This window comes from Dermochelys coriacea, chromosome 10 (assembly GCF_009764565.3).
Source record: "Dermochelys coriacea isolate rDerCor1 chromosome 10, rDerCor1.pri.v4, whole genome shotgun sequence".
NCBI lineage: Eukaryota > Metazoa > Chordata > Testudines > Dermochelyidae > Dermochelys > Dermochelys coriacea.
Window position 1 is genome coordinate 78746951 of NC_050077.1, and position 21208 is coordinate 78768158.

General features: G+C 45.6%; 1 protein-coding gene and 1 long non-coding RNA gene across 4 annotated transcripts in view; one reads left to right on the forward strand and one right to left on the reverse strand.

Annotated features, from left to right (window-relative positions):
* PLEKHO2 (pleckstrin homology domain containing O2) overlaps positions 1–21208 on the forward strand; it is a 42030-nt gene that overhangs the window by 9677 nt on the left and 11145 nt on the right. Inside the window, exons 2-4 of one of the 2 annotated variants that reach the window (XM_038419873.2) lie at positions 944–1096; positions 9225–9341; positions 19461–19565. In XM_038419873.2, the coding sequence (XP_038275801.1) occupies positions 944–1096; positions 9225–9341; positions 19461–19565 (375 nt within the window). Of the gene's footprint in view, positions 1–943; positions 1097–9224; positions 9342–19460; positions 19566–21208 lie in introns of those variants that run through there. The other variant, XM_038419875.2, reaches the window with a different exon arrangement.
* LOC122456021 overlaps positions 11945–21208 on the reverse strand; it is a 51135-nt gene continuing 41871 nt past the window's right edge. The window contains exons 3-4 of one of the 2 annotated variants that reach the window (XR_006274628.1): positions 14772–14832; positions 11945–13454 (exon numbers count right to left, since the gene is read on the reverse strand). This is a non-coding gene — a long non-coding RNA (uncharacterized LOC122456021). The remainder of the gene's footprint in view (positions 13455–14771; positions 14833–21208) is intronic. The other variant, XR_006274627.1, reaches the window with a different exon arrangement.

Genomic DNA, 21208 nt, shown 5'->3' on the forward strand with positions numbered 1-21208 from the left:
GAGTGCAGAGAGCCTAGCCCTTGGTCCTGGTGCCCTCGTGTAACACAGTGCAATTCTGCCTAGCAGTGTTAATACGCAAGTCTTAGAATGCCGTACCCGGCATTACAGCGGGGCCCAGAATTCTACAAGTTACAGCAGTGCAGCCCACAGCTGACAGCATCATGTGGTATGGAAGAAATGGCCACGAGAGAAACTGGGCCTGGAGAAACTGCCTAAGAGCGGCTCTGGGCTGGATCCTGGGAGTTGTGGCATTGAGTGCAATGGGAGCAGGAGTGAGGCCAGAAGATTTTCCAGGTTTCCTAGAATGGGTTAGGAACAGAGCAGAGTCGAACTCCAGCCAACAACTTGAGATGTGGGTGATGTTTTTCAGATGCTGTGGTGCAGGGAGCCCCTGGGATCATGGGAATTTAAAAAGGGGCCCAGGAGAGCAGCGGTAAGGAAAACCCCAGCAGTGCAGCTACACCACTGTGCTGAAAGTGCGGAGAGCGCCCTGGGGGCTAACAAGGGGTGTGGTGGCAGAGGCAGTCTTAGCTTCTGCCAGCTCCCTCCTGAGGCGTTGGTTCTGGAGTCCATTCTGCCAACCCCTTCCCCGAGGTGGAAGCTGCCTGAGGGGACCCTGCCTGAGTTGTCCTTTCCTTGCAAGGTGAAAGTCTGACCCCGACCTTTTTCTTCAGAGTTAGTGAACGGTGGGGAGTGAATGTCCCTGGCCACATTGTGACTCCTGGTAAGAGACGTGCATGGCAAAGAGGACCTGCCAAACTCCAAGGGATTGTAAGCGCACATGTGGGTCCTATGTCCTCCCAGTGGCCTCAGTGCGAGGGGTGGAGGGCCTAGCACCTCTCCTCAACAGGCCCTTTGGAATACGTAGCTACTGGTGCCTAGGTCTGAAAAGTGCAACTGACCGTAATCTTCCTTCCCTTTGCTTTTTGTGGTGTCTTTGCAGGGTGTGAAAGAAGAGGTCACGGAGGAACCGAAACGTGCTCCGACCGCAGACAAAGCAGGCTGGATTAAGAAAAGCAGTGGAGGGTTTTTGGGATTATGGAAAGATCGTTACATCCTGTTATGTAAAACGCAGCTACTGGTGTATGAAGATGAGGTACGGTTTGCTCATGCTTTCCTGAATAAGGGCCCTCTCCTGCATGGTGCAGAATGGGATCAGGCCCTTAGTCGACACTGGATGTTTGTCCTTCACCCTTTCCTTCAGTTCATTTAGTCCCATTCAGTTTCTCAAGAAAAATCCTGGAAGGTTAAATGTAATAGAGAGGAGACAGCTGGTGCATTTTAGAGCATATTGTATATTATAAATATTTCACCCATAACAAGAAACTGCCAATGCTATTGCCAAATTTGGGGGGGAAAAAAGAGATTCTGTAAGAAACGGAGCAGATTATCAATTTGGGAGCAGTGGGAAGGAGAGTGGGACATGGATTTTTTTGCTGTTTAAATTATAAAACCGAATTGCAACAGGCTGACTTCCCACCTGCTACTCAAGTGAATGACACAGCCTTGCAGCTGTTTGGCAGGCTTCAAATGTCTGGCCTGCAACATTTCAAGCTCTTCAGGGTTTTACTTACCCATTCATGGGTGTAGAGTGTGTTTGTGAGCATTTGTAATGCTCCTTAAATGCAGATACAAGGCAGATTTTACTTGGCTTTCCCCATCTATTTGATCAAAAGCAGGACTAAACTGCACTGGAGTAGGACCTTCTATGCACTTCACTGGGATTACTTGCATGAGAAAAGTTAGAGGAACCTGGCTCTAGTTTAATACTCTTTTCAATCAACCGAGAAGTAAGAGCCAAATGAAATCTTCCTCGCATCTGCATTCAATAAGGATAATAAATGCATGAAAATATAGGGCCCAGTCCCGCAGAGCTTCAATGAGACTGCATGCATGAGTAAAGATTTCCAGGATTGGGCCCCATGATTTCAGTGGGATTTCCTGTGCGAGCAAGATTTTGTGGCATCCAGCCCAGAAGTGTACGAAAATTGTAAAGCAAAGCATGTAAATAAAGTTTGTGTGTCCTGTGTCAGGGCCACCAGAATGGGGAAATATTTCACCAGTTACATTATTGTGATGATTTGAGGAAGAGCAAACCTGAAAATACTTTTGGTTCTCTCTTCCCACCCCCCCCGCCAATGTGCTACGTGATGGAAAAGGTTTGACACAAATCAGTCAAGTCAAATGCCATTTGGTGTACCCCCTGGCAATCGCCATTGCCCCTTTGAGGCCATTTGTTCTGAGCAGAGCCAGTTAGAAAATGGAAATCCTCTTGTGCAAAAAATTACATGTTTTTCAAAGACTGTTCATCCCAAACTGGGACACAAAGTCAGAAATGTGAGATTATTCATGGCAAGGGATTTCCTGAAAAACACCCATTTTGAGAGAACCAAACTCAAATTTTTTGGTTTGCTGGAGGCTGAGTACCCCTGTTTTCTGCCTCCCTCCCAAGTCTGTCTGCAGTCCCCCCAAGAGGCTCTTGGCAGTTTTACTCTCTCCCTGCGGGCAGAAAGGGAAATTGCCAGGAGCCTTCCAGGAGGGCACCTGGGGAGCCATCATTTTAGCTGGGGGGCCTGATGGAAAAATCAAAAGTTGTTCATCAAAATTCTCCCATGCGAAAAGGGCATTTTCCACCAGAAATCCACCCTGATGGGAAATTTCCAGCTAGCTCTGAAACTGCCAGCACCATGAAGTGCTTTTATGAGCATTTAAATGAGGAGTTGGAATAAAATGCTCAACAGCAGCCAGAAAGTTAGGCACACGTTTATTAGCTTGGGTGTAGGGGGAGTAACTAGGCCTATGGCTGTGTGGCAAGACATGGGACCCAATCCTCCAAATTGCTGAGCCTCTCTTGAGACCTACCAAGTACCCCGGACTGCTGTAGACTCCAGCTGAAGTTTCAGGTGCTCAGAACCACACAGATTTGGGGCTATAAAGAAGACATAGGCTTCTAAAAGGGGACATCTTTGAAAACTAGATATATTGAGGTTTTTATCTTCACAGAAGGAAATGAGGCAATTTAAAGTAAGATTAATCTCCACAGACGTTAAGGGGAAGGAAAACCCCTAGCTCTTTAAAGAGGTATTTTATTTTCTCAACAGGGAAAAAGGACATTTATAACAACCAGGCACAATATTTTCTGGTAGTGTATCGGTTGTGGTAACATCCTATAGTAAATTGCATCTGTAACCTTGGTTAGCAGGCTCGTCCCACTATTGGAAATACAGGGCCATGGTAATATCTATAGGCTATTAAAATGGCATATATTGAAGAAATGTATCTCTGGAGTAGAAATTCTATGAAGTTATGTGGTAGTGTAATAAGACAGCATATGCTTGTGCAGATTTGCTGCCAGGCTACTGAAGGAAATGGCTGTTTTAGTGAGGCACTTATAAAAAGGTCCCCATCCCTGTAATATGTGAGCCACTCACACCTCATGTCTTTGTCTCCGCAGCAACCCAGCAAGGTAGGGAAGTGGTATTATCTCCATTTTACAGAGAGAGAACCGAGTCCCAGAGAAATGAAAATGATTTGCTCAAGGTCACACAAGAAGTCTGTGGCACAGGGGGAACTGAACTTGCATCTTCTGCTTCCTAGTGCCCAATCTGAACCCCAGACCCATCCTACGTTCCTTTCTGGTATCTCTCGTTGCAGGCCTAAAGAGGAATACAGCTTCCCTTGCTCTTTTGAGAATCAAATAGTTTTAAATGGAATTGCTTGTGCTTTTGAAAGGTTGGGGTTATTAGCCCTAGGAAGTGAAGGCCTCTCCTTAGCCTGCACAACATGATAGTACATGATTCCTTCCTAATGTGTCCCAAGCCTGACCTGAAGGGGTGAGATGGGAGGTCAGCTTCAAAGGCCTCTCCGCTGAGACTCCTGGGAAGGGAAGGGTTTTAGGATAGGCATAGCTGTCTATGAAGCAGTGGACCAGGCCCCACCAGTTCACTGGACTTCAACCAGTGACCAACAGGCAAAAGGCAACACATCCTTTTACCAGCCTTCCAACCCTTCATGAATCAGTAGAAGGCCAGGTTTTCTAATGCTGACCCCTGACAGTTGCTTCATTTGTAGGTCCAAATGCCATGCTTGTTTTTCTGAGTGCACAGTGTGCAAGCTGCACATGGAAACGTGTGTACAAAGTTTGTGCATACACAATTGGAGGCAAAGCTAAGAGCAGCTGAAAATCTAGCTACGTCATATTGCATCACTGAAAAATATAGCATAAGACTAGCACAAATACTGTGTTAGCATCATTTGTGATTATCTTCTGTAATTTGTCTTAGATTGAGATTTGGCAGTTAGGACTTGTCAGTCCCCTTTGAAACACGTTCATCATCTCTTAGTCAGACTTTAGGGTTGTTTTAAAGGGTAGCTGTCTACCCAAGGCAAACTGTAATTGGCTATCATATTACACTGAGCATATGGTTGGTGAAAATCTCTGGTACCTTTAATATGCTTCAAACTTCCTTCAGTTGATGATGTGGTATGAAGTTAGGTGTATTTCCTGTATCCCGTTTTGGCTTCACCTACATTACCCCACACCCTAATCTCCACATGAACTCAGACTGTGCTACTCGAGATACATTTATAGTATATATGTTGCACACATAACAACAGTAACTTTGGCTGCACACATACCCAAACTAACACATACAAGAACATGGCACTCACGTTCTCAGGGAACTGCTCAACTATTACAATGATAAACATGGTATAAAAGCATATATAGAATAGAATAGAGTTGTTATGAAATAATGAGTCTGTCTGTCTTCAAGAGAAATGTATATCCTGGCCAGAATGAAAATGAAATTCTGAGCATTACAAAGGATATCTGAAGAAAAAAAGACACCTGTACAGAAGGAGGTTAAACATAAAAGTTGGTGCAGTCCCAGTACAAATTAGACAGTATCACTCGCTCTTGAAATTACCTCTGATCCTTTTTTGTGCAAAGTAACAGAACTAATTTAAAAAGTTGGTTAGTTATGTTATTAAATATATATCATATAAGGCATCAAGGAACATAATCTAGCATGTAAAGAACAGGACTGGAGGTCAGGGCAGCTGGATTCTATCTCTGGTTCTGCAATAGACTTCCTGGGTGACCCTGGTCAAGTGCTTACCATCTCTGTCTGCATTTCCCCCATTTGTAAAGTGGAGATAATGCATTCCCTACTTCAAGGCTTAATTAATTAAATTACTTGGAGGTCCTCAGAAACGGAAATTATTATTACAGCCAATCTAGACATATACTCAATGGATAGCCACAAATAGTACATTTGGGGCTGGACAAAAATTGTCAATCAAACTTTTTTTTAATGGAAAAATGGCATTTTCAGCTTGATGAAAAATGTTATGCCAAGTGACAACTTTCATAGAAAATTCTTGATGATTATGTTGGAAAATCATAAAACCAAATCCCCCTAGATTTTGTCATTTTTACAGTTTTGGCAGTTTTCAGTCAAATATTCTTGACTGCCAAACACAACAAAATTTCAGTTTTGGGTTTTTCAACAAACATTTGAAATTTTGGGGGAGGGGGGGCTTCAATTTTTTGTGCAGCTGTACCCACATGCTTTTAAAACATACAATGCTTTGAATACATGTATTAGTATGTTAAAAAGTGTTCTAGTGTGAATAACTTTCTGCCTCAGGCCCCCAGTCCAGCAAAGCACTTAAAGTTACGTGTGCACTTAAGCAGTCAGCAGTCAAGTTGTCTACTACCTGAGTAATCAATGAGTTTATTTTCATGCTTCAGGTTACACACATGCTTAATTGTTTTCTTGCATCAGGGTTTTAAGTGTCTCATTAATGCCCCTAACCCTAGCCAGTGCAAAAGTGATTTAAAAATCATCCTCTAACACATGTCGAGAAAGGAGGACAGAATAAAATTTACCATCCCTCTGTCACCTCTCAACAGTTATGTGTAATGCTCGTGAACCAATAACTGAACAGTATTTGAAATGTCATGGGACATCTCAAACAGCTGTGCTACAATATAAAGGGAAACCCTTGATTGCAGATTAAGGCAGCTGCTGAATTAAACTTTTTAATCTTAGCATGACAGAAAATGATTTTTGTAACTCTCCTGTGACACAAGAGAAAACCAGAACCCAAGCAAGTGTGGGACAGACTGACGAGTCCCATTTATAAGAGCAGGTCTCCAGAACTCAGAGGTGGCCTTAAAGTTACAGAAACATGCTTGTCGATCCTAAAAGATGCTAAGTGTACATCACTGCCACAAGATCCTAGGGACATGCTGGCACTCAGCGCCTCTCAGGGTCAGGCCCTTCAATTCTGTATTTCTGCTGTGGACATTAGATAGGTAAAATCTCCTTGTGACCTGGCTGGGCACAGAAAAAAGACCAGCCCCTTGCCATTGGAAAACTGTAACATTTACACACACAAATCACATTAAGACACAATCCAAGCCTAGAATCTTCCTTGGCCTCTTATGTAGGGTTTCCTTCTTCATATGGGTCCAGGCCACCCTTTTCTCCCCCTCACTAGAGGGGGTAATTTACTTGGGTAACTCCAATTTCTGAAATCCCCTCTCCCCTGTGGGGGCATGGCCTAGAAATCAGGCCTGTGCCCTAGGACAGGGCCTGTACACAGAAGTCAGCCCCTCTGCAGGTCTCTGTGTCCCCCATCGGTACTGCATCGGAGGCAGACATGTCCTCACTTATTCCCTGGCTATGCCTAAGCCCCAACTCGTCCCCCCAGGGAAATAGTGAAGGTTAAATGCTGCAGTGACCAGCATATTTCCAGAGCTTGAGTGGGGGTGATGTCCATTGTAGAGCTTCTGGTCCCTCACCTGCCATGCCTTCCACTCCCCCAAAACCAACTATTCTTTGTCAGGAGAAGGGCTTCTCTGGGATCTGGGGGAGGGTGCCTGTCAAACCCTCTAGGCAGGAAAGAAGGGGTGGAGGGCTGGGGAGGATTACATGGCCTTTAGAGACATGCTGAGAGCACAGCTGCTGACACAGAGTAGAGCCAGACCTATTGCCCACGGGCTTTTTGAGCGAACCTCCCCACAAAGCTCTGCCAATCCATCTTAGTCCTCACCCCCAACAGACTTGCACAGAGAGGCGGCTAACTGGGTGGCAATTTTATGATGTGGGCAACTCTCCTCTAACAACCCAGCTGAGATCACCCAGCCTATAGACACATGTGTTTGACCTCACTCTCCTCTGTCATTTGCTGGCTTGGAGGGATTATTAAATGTTCTATTTCCATCCCTTACACGTTTGTAATTATATGGCAAGGAAAGGCAGCGTGAGCCCTGTGTCAGAATGCTTGCCATCTACACAGAGGGTTTGATCCAATGCTTAATTTGTGCCAGGGCTGAACGTGGCATGGCACCTCTAGGCGTGGCAGTTCAAAGCCCCAGCACTTCTGGGCTTGCTGCATCAATTTTGAATGTACAAAAAATTGCTTGAGCCCTGGCACCAATTTCATTACAAATTAAGCAGTGACTTGGTCTTGCATTTTTGGAGTGAGTTGGTTTCAGTGTGAGCAGGAGCAGGTTCGTGCTACACATCAGACGTTGATGCAAATGCTCCCAGTTCTCCCCTCACACCCACCTCCTCTGTTTAAAATGGAAATAAATGCTACTTTCATTACAAAAAATCCAAACCTAAGTTAGGTCCAGACACCTTTGCGTTGCTTGCACCCTGCTCTGCATCCAAGCACTGCAGCTGGGGCCTCCTCTGCAAATATAATGCAATGAAAGAAATTGCAACACAACCGGAGCTGGCCCCTGTGACTTAAATGTCAGGTGGTAAACCAAGGAAATTCCCCTCAGCTCACTTCCTTGTGACTCTTCCCTGCCTCTAATTGTTCAGTAACTTCCTGGCTAGGACATCCAGCCCACAGCCTACACTCCTCCTCTGCACTATTTCCCTGGCGTTTGTTAATCATAGCTAGAGGCAGGTCTGAGCCACAAAACTTGGGGCTGAGACCAGACCTCACAATTTGGGGGTGCTCATAGCTGGAGTTTTAATGTGTGACGGAGACAGGCCTGAGTCACAAAGTTTGGATTTGGATCCCAATCTTCCATAAAGTCCATGGGAGTTGGTGGCCAGGTCCCAGTCAGAGCCCCCGTCTTCACGGAACACCCCTTGGTTCACATCTCAGAGACCTCGGTGTTGCTGCTTCTCTCTCTCCTCCTGTGAACATCCCGATGTGCTGCCTGCAGAGGCTGCTGTTCTCCACTTACATGGTTTCAGGGTTTGCTACACTAAGGTGAGAGATTGATATGTCTGAACACTGAGCTGATCATGAACTCTTCCGGGCAGGGACCCGCCCCCCCCCAACTCTGTGTTTGTAAAGCACCTCGCACCGTGGGGCCCAAATGAGATTGGCACCTCTGTGATATAAACAAATCATCATATCCCCTGTGTGTTACACTGTGCTCCCTACCAAATGGACCAGTTGAGAACGATGCTGTTTCTGTGTAACTACTCTGAACCTGGACAACATGTGCATGACATTTTAGCTATGTCATTAGGAAGAATGGGCCAAGTTCATCTGATTGAAATCATCATGGACTGCCGTGGAGTTACACCAGGGATAGGTAGGCCCCAGCAAGGCACTGGCGTTGGTAGTGCTGCTTTCTTTGTCGGAAAATGATTCTGTTTTGACAGATCAAACGTGCAGACAGGAAAAATGTTCTTCACCACCCTACAGCGGTCACTGACCTTGTTCGTATTGAGGGGAAAGGTGACCCAAGCCTGCAGCACAAGAGATCCTGGAGAACTGAATTCTTGTCCCAGTTCTGCCAGACGCCCTGTGTGATCCTGAGTCGTCACAGTCTGTGCCTCAGTTTCCTCATGTGTAAAACAGGGATAACATTTACTTAATGCAGTGGAGGACTGCGAGGCTAAGTTAAGGCTTGTAAAGCACTTTGAGATCGTGATAGAAAGCATGACAGAAATGCAAAGTTTTGTCAGTTCTGCTCAGAGCAACAAGAGTCCTGCGAGCGGACGCCTCTACTGAGTGACATACAGCCTATACAACAGCAAATTTTCTTCCATGAGGCCTTTGCCTGATTTATGGATGCTTGATGCCTGCGTAACTATAATTGCACGTGGGTTTTTTAAAGGAGAGAGAGCATTGGGGAGATATAAAGGTGGGCTGAAAATGCAGATGTTGTTGGTATGGATTTGATTTAGAGGTATTATGTTACAGATAAAGGTTTGCTTTCCCCTTCTCTCCCCACTCTGCAGGAGGAACAGAAATGCTTAGAAACGGTGGAACTGGAGAGCTATGAGAAGTGCCAGGATTTACGCGCTCTCTTGAAAAGGAAAAACCGTTTCATTTTAATTCGATCCCCGGGTAAGAAGGTAGGATTATCCTTCTCTTCCCCTTAAACGCCACTGCATACCGAAGTATCTATGTATATGTGCCTAGACACCTAAGGACACCAGAATTCTCATTCTGATTTCCAGTGATTTATGGCAATGAACTAGCTAATATGTGTATCTATCATCCCTGCCCCGTCCCTCCTTCTGGGCTCTGCTGTGTATCATAGATCCTAGATTGCTAACAAACAAGGGCGATTCTCCTTTAATGAAATATTGACCTGTGCATTTGGAGTGGGAGGCTCTCAGGTTCATCCCCAATGCAGCAGGGATGTTCTGAGCAGCAAAGGAACCACCATAAAGTGGCTGTGAATTCTTTACAGGAGATGGGGAGGATGGAATGCCCTGTTCTTCTTGGGGGGCAGCAAGACAGGGGAGGAATTCTGTCTTCACAGCTACTTTCCCTCAGGAGAAGTGTTTCCTCATGAATTTTTCAGCTTTAGAGTCTTCTGTCCTTCTGTCGCAGATACTGTTTCACCAGTGGAGAATGAAAAAAACCTGCTTCTTTCTGCACCCATCTGTTCTCCCCTGGGTCCTGATTTAGGACAGCATTTAAGTTAAATGTGTACTCGAGTCCCACTGAAGTCAGTGAGAGTTATATAGGAAAGAGTATGGCTAAGTGGTTAGAGCATTGGACAGGGACTCCAGTGACCTGGGTTCTATTCCTGGCTCTGACCTGATGCCCTGTGCCTCAGTTTCCCCTTGTGTAAAACGGGAATACTGATCTCCTTGGAGAACTAGAGCATCCGATGAAGTGAGCTGTAGCTCACAAAAGCTTATGCTCAAATAAATTTGTTAGTCTCTAAGGTGCCACAAGTACTCCTTTTCTTTTAGTGTTATTATAGGAAATCCCCCAAACTCTAGCACAAGGGGTTCCTGTGTTACCATCTGGTTCCACCTAAAATTAGTGCAGGAGTCAAAATGCCTTTATAAATATACTATAGCACTGAGCCACAGTGTCAAACCCTGTTTGCCTTGCTCGCCCACACAGCCTCGCGGCTTTCAACGTAAGACTGTTGTGAGCCAGAAGAGCTGGATTGTGCCCCTAGTTTTGACAGTCATGTATCATAAACAACCCAGCTAGCCATTTTGTCCCGAAGGTTTGATTTAGCAGAATTCTCTGAACGCCACAGTGTGTTTATTTGATTTATGAGTAGTGATTGTTTTACAGCACTGCTTGCTACTGGTTCTGCTTGGGGGTTTACCGTAATTCCCGAGTTACAGGCTACATAGTTAGTCATCTTTATAAGATAGAACTTTGCAATCATAAAAATGTAGTGCTGGAATGGACCTTCCGAGGCCATCAAGTCCAGCCCCCTGTGCTGAGGCAGGACCAAGTACACCTAGACCATCCCTGACAAGTGTTTTTCCAAACTGTTCTTTAAAACCTCCAGTGATGAGAATTCCACAACTTTCCTTGGAAACCTACTCCAGAACTTAGCTATCCTTAGAGTTAGGTTAGCTATTAGGAAAAACTTCCTAACTCTCCCTTGCTGGAGATTAAGCCCATTACTTGTTGTCCTGCCTTCAGTGGACATGGAGAACAATTGATCATGGTCCTCTTTATAACAACCATTAATATATTTGAAGACTATTAAAAGGTTCCCCCCCTCCGTCTTCTTTTCTCAGGACTAAACATGCCCAGGGTTTTTTTTTTTTAACTTTTCCTCTGATCTCAGGTTTTCTAAACCTTTGATCACTTTCATTGCTCTCCTCCGGATTGTCTCAAAATGTATCCATGTTTCCTAAAGTGTGTCACCCAGAATTGCACACCATATTCCAGCTAAGGCCTCACCAGTGCTGAGTATAGTCAGCAATGACCTCCTGATGTCTTACATATGACACTCCTGTTAATACACCCCAGAATTAAATTAGCCTTTTTTTCAAGTGCATCACATTGTTCACACATACTCAATTTGTGATCCAGTATAACCTTTTCACCAGTACTACAACTTAGCCAGTTATTCCCTATTGTGTAGTTATGGGCTGGGGGTGCAGGCTCTGGGATGGGATGGGGGATGAAGGGTTTGCCCTTAGCTGAGCAGCACCACCAATGAGACTTTTAACGTCCTGGTCGGCGGTGCTGCCCAGAGCGACCCAATGCCTGACGTGCCACCACCCTGTACTGGGTTGCGACCCAAACTTTGAAAAATGCTACTCTAGGTGCTTACAAATTGATTACATGATAATATGTTCTAGTATCTTTGTTGTTGCACTGCAATCTCTCACTTCTGGTTTTTCTTTTGATTTGTTTTGTTGTTGGTTTTTTTGGCCTAAGACTGAGAACATGTCACTGAATTCCTATGTCTCATCCTAGTTCAGATCTGACAGGCTGCGGGATTGATCAAAACAAATTCATTTCTACAAGGGTTTCGGCAGCCAAAGGTGTCAGCATCTCAGCTCTGCCTATTTTACCTGAATGAGGACTATTTAGTCACTGCAGCGTTTTTGCGCACACCCAGGTTTCAGTTTGTATTTACTATTACAGTAGTGCTGAGAAGTCTCAACTGAGTTCAGGGCAGAATTGTGCTACCCGCTGTACAAACCTGTAGAGACAGGCCCTTCCGCTAGGATCCTGCGCCCTGACCAGGAGAAAGGAGGTAACTTTATACTCATTTTGCAGAGGGGAAGTGGAGATAGAGATTGAGTGACTCGCCTACGGTCACACCGGAACTCAGTGGCAGAGCTAGGCTCCTAAGTGCAACACCGAAGCTGTCAACACAAGACCAGCCTTCCTCTCTTATTCATGGGGTTTCTTGCAATATGATTAAAAATGAATAGCAACTTAATCTCATATTTTAGTCCTAAGAGCCTAACCGCACAAGATGCCGTGCAGAGCCTGTTAAGTGCTGAGCACCCACCGCTCCAGTTGCCGGGTCCCAATAGATACTTCGGATCATTCATTTTTAAGCCGAAATCCCAGCTGCAGTCAATGGAGATAAGTCTGCTTAGAAATGATAGGCCCAATAGGAACCTAGTGTATGTTGCTTAGATAGTAAAGGATCAAATCCTGCTCAGCTTACTCATGCAAGGAGCGGTATACATTTCAGCGGCCCTATGCACGTGCATACAGGCACAAGATGTGACCCCAGATATTTCATACCTTATCATAAGGGTCATGATTTCCACTCCCCCAACCCACCACCGAAAGTTCACTTCACCTTTTCAAAGCACTGGCCTCATGACAGCCCCCACCCATAGACCCCCCTTCCACTGCCCTGTATAATACCAGGCCCCTCCTTAAATGGAGACCCAGAGAGAGACCACTTGTTAATAACACCATTTTGATACATGAAAAGTTCACTGTCTGTAGTGGTTTTTCCCCCTTTGGCTGTGAACTTAGGGAGGGTATTGACACACAACGTACTTTCACAGATGTCAGAACAGGCTTCCTGAAGCAGGCCAATGTACACAACTGTTGTCCTGCTGTTTTGAAATTGCAGCTGCGGCGATACTCATCAACAAAACATTTTTCCTTTGGGAGCCTTTCTGCCATCCACTGTATGTGCAGCAGTTGGAAATCACACACCTCGTTGTCTGGATCTCTGCGCTCTTCAGGCCTAGCTGTCTTTTCTTGGCCACATTTGCTGATTGTGGTCTAAATGGGTGTAAAAAGTTTGCTAAGGAGCTGAGTTTGTGGGAGCTGTGGGCTCTTTGCCCTATTGTTTTTTCAGTGGAGCCCTTTTATTTAGATGTATAAATATGGGGTTTTGTGCTGAAGTATAGGGACCCACAATTGAAAATCTTGGCCATGGTATCTGCAAACAGCAAATATGGGAACGTTACCCAAGATGTTCAATTCCATCCATAGTGTGTTAAGGTACAGTGCATGCTGTAAACATCTATCATGGATCTATGATATCATGAAGTATCAATTGAAAAAACCTAGGCATTTTGTCCTAGTTTTAGAGACACCCTTACAGTACCTGCCAGTTGCCTTGCTAGAGCTGGCCTCTTACAAAAATATCTCAGGTTTTATTTGGCCTAGTCTCTAGGATGGAGGCTGTGTTATTCTGGGAGAATGTTTGAGCATAGATGTTTTCATGCAGTCTTTACTCGTCTTGCTCTTTTGTTGGTTTACTTACTCCCACGGACCTGAAACAAAGTAGAATAAAGAGAAGTAAGTACAGCACTTTGCTGAAGACTTGAGACCAGGAGAAAGAAAGGTGGAAGCATGCAAATAATTTGTTCATTTAGAAATCTTCAAATGAGTCAATCCACCCTCATCAATTAAATTAAGCAAGTCATACAGAACTGAACCTGTAACTGAGGACAATAACCTTGGAAATCTCTGGGCCAAATTTACTGGTGTAAAATTTATCTGGTGCAAGTCACTCAGAAAGGGAATCTACAAGGCAGTAATGAAACTTGCATTCAGTGGTTGTTAAAGCCTGCACCGCAAGTGGGGGAGGGCGGCTGAGGAGTAAGGGATGTAGCAAGAAAAGCAACCAGCAAAGACTCATTTCAGGTGATGTCACTCCATTCCCAACACAGCCAGGCTCCAATACAGCCCAGGCATAAATGGGTGGAAATTCCCCGCGACTTTGCTGAAGTCAACTCCAGTTCACTTCAATGGGGACTGTGTACCTGTGTATTCCAGGAGCTGAATTTGGAGCCCACCACAAGTAACAAGACAACACATACACCTGATTTCTGATGGACTTGCACCAGTATATGCATCCTACCTGAGTTTGACACAAATACTGCTCTGCATGCAGCAGCTGACAAATACAGTAACCCCCCCCGAACCATCCAATCTGATTCCACTTTTCACCTGACAACATAATCTGACAGGGATCAGGATTCATGGCAGAAACTGGGAGGGAGATTTAGAGTTCAACAGAACGTGCTTCCACCTTTCTTTCTTTCAGCAGAAACAGGGAGGGAGAGGATTTCTTGCAGGTCCTATGGACAAGATGCATGTACCTTTCCCTCTCCTAAATGGAAAGCCAGGCAGGTGCGACTAGGAGGCACTTTTAGTGCTTACCGGACGTATTATGTGCGGGAGGAGACAAATGGGATCATATTGAGAGATGCCTCTTCATTTTACAGCTGAGAATGAACCGTATGTGCACCTCTTTTATCCCATTGTATCAAGTCAGTGATTCAGCATGAACAGGCTGGCCTGTGCCCTCCTCCGAGTTCAGTTATAGTAAATTGCATAGCCCTATTCATTGCTTGCAGTGGTCACTATTGCATCAGATTTAACCACAAGGGCTTTTACTAGAACATCAGGGCTTTGTTTATGTCATGACTCAGTCTCAGCTGTCTTAGGAAATGGGAGAGCAAATTTATCATCTAGCTCATTGTCCTTTGGCTGTACATTTGGGCTGCTGAATTTTTCTACTTTCAACGGTTTTGAGCAGAAGGTCAGGCCACATGCTACATAACTGTCATTATAAAACTACTCACAGATGGTCTGTAGCTGCTCAGTGTCTCTCCTGCACTTCTTTAATATTCAGATTGGGAATACCTATACCAGAAAACATACAAAGAGAAGCACCTCTGTTTACTTTTCCTAGGTTCCACTTCAAAGTCTGTGGTAACTTGAGCAAGACCAGTTTATAGACCCTTATGGGGGAGGGGTGGGTCAGAATTGGGCTCCAAGTCTTCGAGGATCACTCTTGTATCTCCTCTTACCCTACTTTCAAAACACATGCATTGCAGAGTGCTTCTCCACATCAGCAATGGCTGGCTGCAGCTTCTCTTTAAGTCCATCAGCAGCACATCTCTCCCTCCGTCAAGGGTATGTCCTTGACAGTACAACACAGCTTAGACCCCAGACTCCGCAGATCCACAGTGAGGGTGTTCTTGGCAAGGATTTTCCTTAGGAAAAGATGCCCCGGGCAGCCCATCCTCTTCTCTCTGCCTGTGATAGTTAGCTTTTAATTTCACTGATTTAAAACAGAACTGTCTGGAACGCTGCTTCCTTGTGCTAAGAATGTGCTTAGTACAGAGCCCAAAAGTGGTGACCATCTTCAGCATAAGGGGATAGAGGGGAGGGACTTGACATGTGCGGGGATCATTAAGCCCACAGCGCCTGTGAAAATACTTAACACTTACACAGCACTGTCCCTATTTAGCCAATAAATAACCTTCAGCCATTCTGGGTGGAAGGTAACAGTGTTATCCCCATTTTCTGGTGGGGAAATACAGTCAGTTCCCTCCACATGGCTGTTTGCATTAAGTAACCAAGGTTGTTCCATGTATCAAGACTTATGGAGTGGATGGAAGGCGAGTATAAGTAGCTAAAATACTGCCCTCGAAATACAGATGCTTCCACAAGAAGGCCTATGACTTGAAGAAAAGACCAAGGGACGTACACAGTATCATCTTTGCACCCCTGAATTTGCTGGTAGTGAGGATTAGTGGCATTTTGGGGGGGGTAGAATTATTGCAAGTTTTTAAAATACTTGCCACTTTTATGCAAGGATCTCAAAATGCTTTACAGATATTAGGGTGAAATTCACTGCATGCAGAGGGCCAGTCCAAGGCCCAGACATCACTCAACTCCTCAGAAGAGGGCTCAAGTGGGACCAAGACCCTTGTGTTGGTCTCTGGTCACCAGTTAATGAATTTAGCCTTAATCCCCCTGCGAATACATGGGTTTTAAGGCAAAAAGGGACTATTATGATCATCGAATCTGCCCTCCCACATAACAGGTCACAAGACTCCCCTGAACAAGTTGATGGCAGAACCGTGTCTGACTCCTAGTCCAGTGTGCTACCCACAGAAGCACAAAGCTGGGCCTGTCACACAAACCCCATTTTAGAAATCGGGGGATACCTAGCACAGAGCACGATTTGTCCCAGGTTACACAGCCAGTCTCTCCCCCCTCCCAGGCCCGTCCTGGAGCCTCATAAGCATCCTTCCACAATCTCCCAACCCACCTGGTGAGGTATTGGAACTGCCATAGCTGCATGTAAGTGCCTGTAACTGTAGGTCAGCTTAAAGTGTGCGACTCACAATTACATGCCAGAGGGACACCTCAGCTTCTCCTTAACGATGAACAGTCCCCGGAGCCTTTGCTCAGCCCTGCTACACAATCACAGACTGACACCAACACTTCGTCATGCTCCACTCTCGGAGGCCCATGGGCTTTGTCAGGGACCCAGAAATGAGGCACAAAGTGGCCACAGAGGAGGAAGCTTGAAAGCAGGGGATCCTTTCCTTGAACAACGTGTCCAGAGTTCTCTGTACTCCTGGTGTAAGCTGCCAGGTCATTGCCAGGCGGCCCAACAGCTGAGCTGTGCACAAGGAAATCTTTCTCAGAGGCTTTTCTAATCGCTTAAGAGCAAAACTGTTTCCAAACAAAGAGGGTTTTAAGCACACACAAGAAACAGGCCCTTTTGGGCTAAAACAAAACCAGCCTGGCACTGCATTTTGGAGACTTGCTTTCCCTTAGGTTCCCTGGTTAGCGTGATCTCTGGGCCTCCCGGTCAGGGAGTTGTTTGTATAAAGCTCAGGCTCTTACCTCTTAGTCGAGCTATCCGGGAGCATCTCCGCCTCATCTCTCCACCTTTTCCACTGGTTCTCATGTAGGAAGCAGGACATTCTAGGGAGGATTAACTCCCTTTTTGCTATGCTGAAGCTTAGGGTCTCCTAAGGTGCCACAAGTACTCCTGTTCTTTTTGCGAATACAGACTAACACGGCTGCTACTCTGAAACCTGCCCTGTAACAGTCACCTTCATGGCCTTGTTAATGATTTATAGACGTTTAAAGTGAGGGTTTGCGCGGGACTGAGGTGAATTAGAAACTGAAGCCAGTGACGTCCCATCCCTCCTGATGAAGGGCAGCTGCAGAGCGAAAGGATGATGGCCGAGTGGTTAACGTTCAGGAGAGGGAAGGAAGAGGCCTGGCTTCTAGGCCTGTCAGCCTTTCTGTGACGTTGAACGTTTCGGCCCTGGTGATCTGCCTAGACAGAGGTTGCCTGTTGATAGTCACCTAAAAAAAGGGACCTGTTTTCAAAGGGTGCCAAGAACCCATCCCTCTGGTTAACGTCTGTGCAAGTGCTGGATGCTCAGAATATCAAACCCTTTGTAAGTGCCTCTCTAAGTATAGGTGCAGTCGGTAGCCCTGCCTATTAAGGATGCCTGACACTTCTTCCCATTATAAGACCCTGTTTTCAGCCGCTTATAATTTGGCCAAACTTCAACTGTTCGGGCTCAAACTTTCCAGGCCAGTGTCTGCTTTAGCCTGAATTTTTCTGGAAAATTTCAGCCAACACAGTTCAACCATTTCCAAGAATGAGGCTAAGGAAAAATAGAGAGGTTTGCCCTTGTTAAAATTCTGCTAATCTTTCCTTGCACCCGCAGGCTTTGGAACAGGGAGATTGAGGTCAGGGCACCTAAGTTCTGTTCTCAGCTCTGCTGTGTTAGACAAAGTCAATTAACCTCTCTGCCTCAACTTCCCTCTTTGTATGCTTGAGGAAACTTATTTCTTTAACTAATGGATCCCTGTCAGGAAGCTTTTCCAAGTACGCAGCCTAAGTTTTTCCTTTCTTAATTTCACTCCATTGCTCCTAATAGAAGTAAAAGCCAGCGATGGAGAATGCCCATTAGGTCATTTCATTGTTGCCAACTGAGAAACTTGCGTAATTCCTCCAGGAATGGATAACTGTATCATCATTTTAGTTACATTCCAACATCTGGATGCATGAGAGGATGTTACATTTGCCAGTGGCCAAGGCCATTCTTTTGAACAAATGCACTGTTTCAGAACAGGCCTTGGGAGAATTTCCACACCATTCACTTATAGCTATTGCCAAGAATTGTCTCAATCAGGTTCAGAGATAAGTAGAAGAGAGATATTTATCATGCAGCGATCACAAAACACTGAACTTTCTGGCATGGACATTATCAGGAGACCATCCAGTTAAGCACAGAGTTCAGACTCTTGGAATTCCGTTGCTTATTCATTCACTAGAGAGATTACAGCCCACCTATGATTTCCTTCAGGGAATGCAGTCTGGGGTTTGTCAAGGCAGAACACCAGGAATTCCAAGGACTAGTCAGAGCTGGTTGGGAAATTGGCTCCCCCACTGCAGAAAATTGTGATTAAAGTGGGGGGAAAAATAGTTTTAATTGAAATTTTCCATGGAAAAGTTTGACCTTTCAGTGAAAAATCAAAAATCGAAATATTTAAATGCGGCCATGGTACAGCATGGAAGTTGTAGTTTGTGCCTTGTACACTCAGTCTTTTCTGTAGATTGGGCTCCTGGGTCAAACTACATCTCCCATGATCCACCATAGGTTCAGCTGTTGGTGAGCATCATGGGAGTCCCTGGCCCCCCTGCACAGTCTGAAGGAATGGATTCTGTGCTGGGGATCTCCTGCTCCTCTCCAGGCTTCAGCACAGCCTCTGTCCTGCCATAGCAGCGGATCATGTCTGTATCTGGTACTACAGTCTCAGAGGTGCTGAGCCCCTGCTCTGTCAGGGTGGAAAGGGGAGAAATTATGGCAGGTGGATCCATGTGGCTCTGCCAGTTTATCCCTCTGAACCTTTACATCTTGTGACTCGGGTGAGCACTACCCACCGCCCTGCAAGCCTATCTGTGCTCTGCAGAGCCAAGCTGCACGTACCCCGGGGAAGAGTCCCAGAATCCTGCCCCAGTCCAATGCAGCAGCACTACGCAAGAGCAAGCAGAGTTTGTTCCTCACAGATTTTACACTGTGGGAAGGGACGGGGGAGAGGGGGAGTTGGAGATACGGCATCTTATTGCACCTAACACAACATGAGCATGAGTTGCCCATTCAGGTACGTCCCCTAAACACAGTCCATCTATTCCCTAAGTAACAGCCATCTGTTGCTCTAGGAACAGTTCATCACTCTTTGTGGGAGGAAGAAACTGTCACTTGCTTTATTAATTTAATTGCTAGTTGCAAAAATAAAAACTATAGCAACAAACCGTCCAGCATAACAAAGATTTGTTGATTGTGGCTGTGGAGTGAAGCCATTGCCAAAGTGCAAAAGAATGTCTAGTTTAAACACGGGCTCAGCTGGAGATTGAATATAACACATTAATGATGTATAGGCTACTTCTCGGTCCTTGGCAAGTAACATTAAGATGAAAACATCTCTCTACATCTCTCATCTTGCAGGTCCTTGATATCAAATTTCAGGGTCAGAACGCGGAAGAGAAAGAATCATGGATGAAAGCCCTGAATGAAGGGATCAGCAGAGCCAAAAATAAAATACTTGATGAGGTAAGACACATGGGTTTCAAGCAGTATGCATTTGTGTGTCAGCCTTCATTCACTACCGTGTAGAGGGGCGCTGACACCCCCTGCCTCCCGCACCCCCTAGCTTCATGGGCGTTCCAGCTCCAGGTCCAAATTGTGCACCTGGAGTCCAATACTGCTGTTAACAGGTTCAGATTATAACAACACTCTTGATCTAGTGGCCAGATGTCATGTTCGCCTTTCTCCCCCTTCCTTCCTTTGCTCGGGCCTCCTGAATACTAAGCAACAACAAAGGTTAAAGCAAAAAAGAAAAAACTCTTGCGGCCAGATTCAGAAGTGGCATAAGGAGAAGTAAGTTACGCTCCCTTACGCTGAGTTACACCACTTACCAATGTGTAGGCAAGGCTTAGTCATGGCAGCGGAGCCAGAGCATGTAAGAAGTTAAAGTAGCAGCTGGTTCACTACCTCATGTCCTGCTGCTAGTTGCTTTTCTCCTCTCTTCTGACTCTGTGGTATGTGTGTTACACAGACTACCTAAGACTCAGTGAGCCAAATTCAGAAGAGCAGTGTGTGGAGAGTGATAGGGGTATATTAGGTTATTAAATGGGTTAAACTCTGATTTGGCATCACATACATGCAGAGGGGCCCAGAAGGTGTAGGTATGTGTGGGTCTGTGGGTGTGTGTGAAATCAAGTTAGAGTCTCTCTAGACTTCCCCAGAATTTGCTCCTTGAAAGTGGGAGAACAATGCTGCGTCTTTTCCTTTCTAATAACATACCTGTGAATGTGGAACATGGATGTTTCAGCAGCATTTTATAGAAGCCTCTCTGGGATAATGTGTATAGAATCCACCACCCACTAAGCTGGGCATTCCCCATACATGTCATTTGCCCCCTGCCTCCGCTGTAATGCTGGGACTCTCCAGGAGGACAAGAGGGGGGAGTAGAGGAAATTGCTGACACAGTAGGGTTGGCCTGAGCTGCAAAAGCAACTAAGAGCCTGGTCCAGAGCCCACTGAAGTCAGTGGGAGATGTTGTAATGACTCCAGAGGGCTTTGGATTAGGCTCTAAGTTAATCCACTGGAATCTGTGTCCATCCCTGTGGAAGGAACTTGGGCACGAGAGCTGCTGCAGCTCGGAATTTGCCATGCAGTTGCTCTGCCCCGTGGAAGGACTTTCCTTCCTCTCAGCCCCATGGCTCCCTGCAGCACACAGGCTGGTAACTGCACCTTTAAATCTGGACACGTGTGTAATGTGACACAGAGTCCACCAGCTTTTCATGCTGCCTGGAGAGATGTCTAGTGGAAAGTTACTACATTGGCTGTTAGCACTACCATCCGGCAAGACGTCGCCAAGAGCTGCCTGCGGCTGTGCCGGAGAGGTTGCAAGGAGCTGCCTCCTCCACACGACTCTGAAACTACCCCCAAATGCAGACATTCGGGCAAAGTAAGGACTAAAATTACACAGCATAGGGTTTGACATGGAGCTAACCTCAATCCCTTAACAGGAAGGGCAGTATCTGCTATGCAATAGTAGGAAGGAAGTTCATAAACTCCACCAAGCTAAGGAGATGCCACCACGAAGGGAATGAAGCCACCCTGAAGAAATGAGTAGGGGGAACTTGGAGACTAAGAAACCAACAAGATCTGATTAGTGAAAAACAGTCTCT